The following is an 8601-nucleotide window of genomic DNA, read 5'->3' as shown; positions in this document are numbered from 1 at the left end:
TGATAAAACAATAAATTTTGACCTATTATAACAAAATAATCTTTAAATTTATTTTAAATCTGGGATTGTCCACAAGACACCCTGAGATTTGAAAATACCTAAATTTCTTTTCCATTTTATCCATCCGTCAAAGTTGACTTTTTGTTATCTTTCCTCTTTCCTTTGCCTCAAAAATTTTTCTCTTATTTATTTCTTCTTAAATTAAATTAAATCTTTCTATCCTTTACATACAAGTAACAACCACTATGGTACTAAAAATCGGTATTATAGTTTAATTACACCAATTCTAATTTTCGAAAATCAATATCATAGTGGTGTTGGCTTTGAAAAATCAACACAATGATAATATTAGTTTCTAAAAATCAGCACCATAACAATTTTAGTTTATAAAAATTAGTACTACAGGAGTGTTGGTGTGTTAAGCTATATTGTTGATTTTCAAAAAAAATAAAAAAGAAGAGTACATTTGGACTTTGGAGCACTGTAGAATCCATAAAAGTTGAGATGGATCTAATCAAAGTTCTCTAGGTCATTTTAGTTGAAACCATTGATGGATCTAGAAAATTTAGATTTTTAAAAAGTTGACCTACAATGGAAGATGATAAGATAGTAAAGGTATTTATGGTGTTTACGCATAATTTTGACAACCTTATGATAAGTTATATGTATATGTTAATTGTTTTAAAGTTATAAATTTTGAAAATCTTTTGATCACTGCTGTTAATGACTTCAAGCTGATATCTTTGAGCACATATTGGAATGTGTTTGATCAAAGCTTTTAGATCCATTAATGAGTTTTGATCGAAACTCATTGATGGACTTAGGAAATTTAAATTTCTGAAAAATTGACATGCGATGAAAGAGAGTAGCGTATGTGTATTATATTCATGTCTGATTCTGACATCCCTATGATAAGTTATATATATATATATATATACCAATTGTCTAATTTTGGAGATCATAACTTTTAACTCAAAGTATCAGAATGAGACACAATTTATTTTTAATCGAAACTCATTCAGATAAAAACTCAGTTTCAAGCCCAAAATACATTGTTTAAAACTATTTCAGGTTCATCAAGGGATTTCGTTCAAAACTTATTGATTGACCTAAAGTTTTTTTATCGGATCCATTCCAAGTGCTACAAAGTGCTACACGTTTCTAAAATGCCTAGAGTTTATATGTGTCAAGAAATATCAATTTGAAATCATTAAAAATCGTGATCAGAAGGTTTTCAAAGTTTATGACTTTAAGACAATTGATATGTATATATAACTTATTATAGGGATGTCAGAACTCGACATGTACACCATAAATATCTCCACCTCACTATTATTTTTCATTGATATCAACTTTTTAAAAATCTAAATCATTTAAGTCCATCAATAGGTTTTGATCAAAATCTGATGAACCTAGAGAACTCCGATCAAGCATATTTAATTTCCTATAGATTTTTACAGTGCTTCGGAGTCCAAATATGTCATTCTTTACTATTTTAAAAAAAATTAACATCACTATTTAACATACCAATATTGTTATAATGGTGATTTTTTTAGAAATCAACATCACCGTAATGTTGATTTTTAGAAACTAGCACTGCTACTAATTTTCAAAAATCAGAATCACAACAATATTGGTGTAATTAAATTATGATATTAATTTTTAAAAAATATACACCACATTGATAATTATATTGTGTGTAAATAAGGGAGAAAAATTTAATAAAATCGAAAAAAGATATTTTTTTTTGACATTTTTAAATCTCGGATGCCTTTGGATGCACTTAGGGATGTAAACGAATTGAGCTGGTTCGTGAGTTTTTCGAGCCGGCTCGATAAATATTTGATTCATTTTCGCATTTATCAAATTCAAATTGAGTTTGAAGGTGTTCGAATTTTTTTCAGCCACACTCCAGCCCAAATTATTTAGTTTTATAATTTATGAGCTGCTCGCGAGTCTTAATATTTATTAATATAATATAATTATATATTAAATAAATAAATTTTGAACATTTTGAGTACTTATTTTTTAGTAATAATTTGAATAGTTCATGAACATGTTCGAATCTTTTGAGTCAAATTCGAACCCAAACTCTGATTTGAACTGAATCCCAACTAAAACTTTTAAACTTTTTCAAATTTCGAATCAAACTCAAACTCAAATATAACGAAGTCGAGCTGAATTTAAACCTAGATTTTCATATTTATCTCGATTCGATTTTTTTAAACCCTAATTGCCGTTTGAAAAGTTTTGAAATTAATATATTTCTGAGAACTCAGACAATACTTCACTGAACACTCCGCCACGTCAGTCGCCATTTCACGCTGCTGGTTTAAAAAAAACAATAAAATAAATAAATCTTTAGTCGCGACAGCTTGTCCAGGAGAAGACCCTGTTCGATCTGCCGGCGTTGATGGCTTCGCCTACGTTGGACGGCGCTTCTCTGTTCCTCGTCGCCCTCCTACTCCCGCTACGGCTCCTCGGCTTGAGCTCTCGTCTTCTACGAGGAGGATCCGACCGAGTTCGGTCGTTGGGGGTCCGATCGGTGGTCCTCTTCGCCTTTGTCAGCATCCGGCTCAGCGCCATATTCGCGCTCTCCGATACCTCGCCCTCGGAAAGAGGCGCACTTCTCTCCGAGTTGGAGGACTTGAGGCTCAAGGCATCTCAGTTAGGTTGACCTTTTCCAGGCCAGATTTCTCATTTGTTCTCCCACCTTTTATTTATTTACCTGCTGCCTGTATCCTTGTTTCGTGTGGTTTCCGATATGCCTTGTTGGGGTTCTATTCTGACTGTGAAGTCCAATTTTGTTCGCGGTTTTCCTGTGTACTTTTTGTATTTTTCCTTCAATTCTGTAAAAAGCTCCCATCTCCAAGTCCCAGTTAATATTTTCACACAACACGGTCTATCGTTCTGAAGAATGCGGGGATTTATGCTGATATATAGAAATCCCAACCAAGAATCAGAATTTCACTTGCAGCCGATAGAGGATTGCCAGCAGCCTACCTGATTTCCAAAACCCCCTACATTGTAAAAATGAACTTTGTTGGGTTATTAGCTAGGTCAATAGATACTTGTGTTTCACCAATTTTCAAAGGGTATGAAGAATGACTAAGTTTAGAGGCTAAGTTGAATTTGATACTATGCGATCATCAAGTTGAAATTTATGATATTTGGTGAGAGCGACTGGATCCAAACAACAAAATTGCACTCTTGAAGTGCCAAAGAATTCAAGTTAAGTGCCAATGCCAAACTAGAGTCTTTTTCTTGAGCAATTCCTGTCATGCTTATTTTACATGACTACTGAAAGGTTAATGGCACTTGATGAGGTTTTTGCAATATGAGGTGTGAAAAACAATCTAGCATATTCTGTAATCTATAGCAAGAGTAGCCTTGTTAGAATAACTCATTGATCCTTCATTTTCCTCAAATTTGGTGTGAAGAATCAGCATGTATCTTGCTATTAATATCATGGCCATAGTAGAGAAAAGTCTAAGCACAAAATAACAATAATGTCACTAATTAAATCTTTGGAGAATATCATCACAAAGAAAAAGTCATGAACTAGAACTATATATAATCCCTTTTTCATTTATACTAACTAGTTAGTTTTGAAATGTTGCAGAATTAGTTCTAGAAGTGAGTACCAGAACCTTCAATTCAAAAATCCTTGACCTAGAAGAAAGGGATAAAGTTGTCAAGGAGATGGAAGAGAAGATCCGAATAATGGAGAATGCTTTATATGAATTGAAGGTGTGCATCTGACAGATTATTGTACTTCAACTCTTTATAAGCCTATTGCAGTGTGTACAATTCAGATGGCCTTTGAAGCTCTCCACTTTTTGTTGTACCAACATTTTGTACATGTTCATTACTATTTGATTTTTTCGCTTGTTATGCTTTGGAAATCTGACTACTCATATGCATTTACGAATATTGTCGATATAAAGATTGATTAATGTGATAAAAGTGGTCAACAATCTTCCCAAAATGAGTTGAAGCTATGTTGTTCTTATGGTAGCAATAGAGCTGAAGAAAATTCATGGATTAAAATCTCCTGCCATGTTAATTGACATAATCTTCAGGAAATAGGTTATTACATTCTACGAAGAGAATAGGATCACTTTTGTGGATCCTTACAAGAGCCTAGCCTCCTAAATAGTAAAATAATTTTACTAGGTTTGCTAGATCTACTAAAATAACAATAATGAGGCTTTTATGATTTTTCTTTCATAAAATTCTAATATAGCAATAGTAGTTTATAAGATCTCTAAATTGATTTGATTTATAATCTTCATCATTGACTCTGTTTTGTTGCCCTTAGCAGCACTTATGTTCAGAAAAATTCATATTTTTCTGTTAACTTTCTATCATTTGTTTCACACTCATATTTAAATCCAGGATCTTGTCAAATATGTAGCAAGAAAATGTATTTATGGTCTAACTTGTGCATTTTTTCTTTGATGATGTTGCAGGGTTCAAACAGTGACTTATTGAACACTGAAGTTCGAATTGGTGCTCTTGAGAAAGAGGTGATCTCTCTCTCTCTCTCTCTCACACACACACACACACACACACACACACTCTCTCTCTCTCTCTCACACACACACACACACACACACACACTCTCTCTCTCTCTCTCACACACACACACACACACTATTCAAATAAGACTGTATGTTGAAAGGCCAGTGTATACTGCAAATTAGTTGTTTGAGATATATATGCTCTTCTAATTTCTTTTAATTTTTTTTTTTGAGAAATGATGATGAATTTCTAACTTGTCTCGGTGCTACATTTTAATTTGATAAATGGTCTTGATATCTTTTATAGATTCAGTTGTTATTTGAGCAGTCGGCTAAGAACAAGGATAGCATTTGGAGTTTAGAGTTATCCAATGACAAGGCAAAAGAAAAAATGGAGATCGTAGCTTCTGAAGTTGAAAAGGCCAGTCTTCTTGTCATTCATGTTTTGTTGTGAGAACAATACAGTTAAACTAAATGCTCAATAGCTCACATGAACGTGTTGCGACTTACAAGCTGAAAATTGCATTGCTGATTTTTTTAAGTAGTCTTGGTCCTTCCAATTTACATGTGTTGTTTTTAATAGGTCGCAGATCCAATACCATTTTTTAATATATTAATCCATAAATGAATATTGATGTAACAAGTTTTATAGCTAAGTTGGCTTTTGCTACTAGAAAGGAAACCACTAACCATGGAACCCACTAACTCCATAACTAAGTCAGCATCTACATGTAAATTATTAAATTTTTTCAACATAGAACACGTAGTTCTACAAAAGTTTTTAAGTTATAATTGAACTTCTTTAAAAGTCTTTTTTCTTCCTAGATTCAATTTTAATGACGTCAAAGCCATGTCTTATCTGAAACAAAGTTGATATTTAACTTCTGTGATCAGATTGAGAATATTGTTACAGAACAATGGATCCAAATACGCCAACTGGAGCAGGCATTTCAATCGACAAAGGTAAACAATACACTGTTGCGGCATTAATGGAAAGGTTATGTTGGAGATACAGACTCACACTTTTTAGTTATTAAACATCCTCCCATTTGCTTTTGCTGTTATTTAGATGATGGCAGCAAATGTTCTCAAAAGAAATAAACAAAAAGAACAGAACAAAATCCTATGGCCGACCAAGGAAACTGTGAACAAGGTATTTAAATGCATGGTGCCTGAATTATTTTAGTGTACTACGTTACTTGGATATTGGATCTGATTACTTACCTTGAAAGTTTATGGGTGCCACTGAAATCCAATGGATCTACTATTTTTGATTTGTGCACTCCTGATGCTAGGTCGTGCAGTTCATAAGGGGCATTGGCCGCTTTGAGGCCTCAGAATTTAATCTGCTTGATTCATTCTTTTTGAGAGCTTCTTTCTCAAAAACAGACACACCTCGAGCATATGATCATTTCAAAGCCTGGATATTGTTTGCCCAAAACTGCCATTATGAGGTGCAAATTTTTTCTATTGTTTTCATAAATTTTTACATATGGTGTGTCATCTGCATAAATTAATTTAACAACACTGTTTATTAAATCTTTCTTAGTTGGTAATTGATATCCTTAAATCACTAATCTTTGTTGATGGAGATATGCAAACTCTTAAGTTTTTATTGAATAACTTATGCATGTCAGTTCTTGTTGTATATTAGCACCTTTTATCTATTATATATTTTTTTTTTTTGGAAACCACGAGTTATTGCATTCATATGCAAAATAGGACCGGGATATTTATGCTTAAAGGAATCTAAATATTATGAGTTGAGTATCCAATATCTTTAGAGATAAGAGCATCTGATTATGAGTTTCTTGCTTCTAATTTCTGCTTCATGTTAGGTACTCGAACTTCTTCATCTTCATTCTGATGTACCTTCTGCACAGCAACAAGGTTGCTGTTTATTAGATTAAATAAATACTTGGTTCCACGTACCTCAACATGAGTCACTTACTGGTACCATGAAGCATTTTATGGGTTTGGGCACTCAGGCAATTTAGTCAATCATGCATCACCAACCCCTCTTAGACTTACCATTGATATCAAATTATCTTGGTTTAGAAAATTATGATTAGAAAACTTGACACCAAAGTTTGTGTTTTCTGTCTATGAGGATTCTGTGAATTATTTGGATGTGGGGAATTCTTGAGAAGATAGGTCATCCTCCAAATACTATGAGACACTGATCTTATTCAGTATTCATGCATAACTTGAACGATTTGTTCATCCATTCTCTAGCCGAAAGTCAAAACTACCAATTCATGTGCCAAATGATTGTGTAAACCATGACATTGCTGTTGCCTATTGGACTGTCAAAAGATAGTAGTAGAATCATGGTATTTGATCTTTAATCTTTAAAATTAGATCATACTCTGAGAAGATCAAGTTGTAATTGGTTAAGATGTCTGCATATGAGGAATGTCACGATGTTTATCTAGTGTTAAATTTGTTTAGCCTGGAAAACTATGATGCATAGCTCTCAAATAAATTGATACTGCATAAAAGCCATAAAATATGTATTTCTGGTTTCTCTCTCGGCTACTTTTTGTTTTCTATCATAAATTCATACGCAATTCTATTTTACCAAACTTAACCAAAATTATTGCATTTTTTTTTTTTTGCAGCTCCAAGATTTAATTAAACATGAAATGAAAATGAACGAGTTCACTGCTGAGTTTGCCAATAATTTTGTTGTCTTCTATCTGGTAAGTTGTATTGAAAATTTATCCTCCTTTCCCTTTACGGAAGATTAGCAAGCCTTTGTGTCTTGCAAATATAAAATGCTTACCCCCGCCTCAGCCGCAACCTTGCTTTGGATCCAGGCTTCTATGATGATGGCCATTCCTGTAATGATTGCTTGGATTGTGTTCTCATCGTTATTCAACTTCTTCAAAGGATGAAGGCCCATCGAGTTGATGGTGACAATTTGCAAAATAGGATTACACAGTTTTCTTTATACGGTATAACCTACCTTTTCCATAGTTGCACTTGTTCTTCATATACATAAAGTTCCCAAACTAAGATATTTCATTTTCTTTTCTTCAGTCTATAAATTTTCCTGTAGAAACTAGTTTTAGGCTCTAACAAACTAAGAACTTAAGCTGTGCAAGCATGGAAGCTAACGAAATATAACTGACTGAAGTCGCTTTTTGAATGCCTTGTAGGCAGTATCCATGCAGCTGCTCTAGCTCGGATTGTAATATTCCCCTCCTTGTTGCAGAAGGCTATTAACACCAGCATTAAAACATGAACATTAGTCTAATCATAGAGATTGCCTGTTTCGCCTTTAAGGTGATTCTGATAGTTGTTTATGATACAGTATGTTATAAGCAAACCTAGAGATGGCGTAGCGGTCAAAATCAAGGTGAGCTAGTAGTCAAAGTTAAAGTGAGATGACAGCCAGAGCGTCACTCTCAACAGGGCCAAGTTCCTCACTCAGGGCTAAGGCCTTCGATATAAGGACTGTCGGTTCAATAGTTAGACGGACTTCAAGGATCTAGTGCTCCACTTGTGAATAATCGGTCAACATAAAGGTCGAGCGGGCTTGCAACGCAACAATCGGTCGGCCCAATAACTGATCGGACTTACGAGAGTATAACTGGTTGATTATAACGTTGGTCGGGTCTACAGGGCTCAGTGCCCTCATATATACAAGGTAAATATGCAAAACACTCAGAATAAACCCGGTTGGCGTTAATGCATCGGTTGAGTGTATGGGATCCATCTCCTCACTTCTGCAATATCACTCAGCTTACAGATTCAGTTTGCAAGTACAACTTTTAGCATAAATCCGACCGGCCTGCGGCCGGTCGGACTTATCCGTTGAGCTCCCTGTTCTTCGAGAATCAATCTCCCATCATACGATTGGTCAATCTTAGCGCTGATTGGACCTACAAGACTTAGCTCCTCATTACTTATCAAATCTGTAGCACCCGAGTCTATGGGCATATAGCCGGCCGATCCTATGGCTAGTCAGGTTAATGGGATGCAGCTCCCTGTTCAAAAGTACATAGCTCCTATTACATGAGGTTGGTTGGGTGTACAAGGCTCTGTTCCCGTTTCATATATGAATGCTCAAGGC

The 8601-nt window shown here is 34.5% G+C and overlaps 1 protein-coding gene across 2 annotated transcripts; it reads left to right on the top strand.

The window, feature by feature from the left end:
• The first annotated feature begins 2347 nt into the window (after positions 1-2347).
• On the top strand, positions 2348-7564 carry LOC122032025. 2 transcript variants are annotated; one of them, XM_042591269.1, is made up of 9 exons: positions 2348-2672; positions 3623-3750; positions 4473-4529; positions 4852-4944; positions 5418-5486; positions 5593-5676; positions 5819-5977; positions 7145-7225; positions 7343-7564. In XM_042591269.1, the coding sequence occupies exons 1-9, from the start codon at positions 2414-2416 to the stop codon at positions 7418-7420; spliced, it is 1008 nt and encodes a 335-aa protein (XP_042447203.1). In that variant the 5' UTR covers positions 2348-2413; the 3' UTR covers positions 7421-7564. The 2 variants fall into 2 exon arrangements, with proteins under 2 accessions (XP_042447203.1, XP_042447202.1); XM_042591268.1 differs by having other exon boundaries at positions 4831-4944.
• The last annotated feature ends 1037 nt before the right edge of the window (positions 7565-8601 follow it).

Source organism: Zingiber officinale, chromosome 11A, assembly GCF_018446385.1.
Source record: "Zingiber officinale cultivar Zhangliang chromosome 11A, Zo_v1.1, whole genome shotgun sequence".
Taxonomy (NCBI): Eukaryota; Viridiplantae; Streptophyta; class Magnoliopsida; order Zingiberales; family Zingiberaceae; genus Zingiber; species Zingiber officinale.
This window is presented reverse-complemented; position numbering and strand designations above follow the sequence as displayed.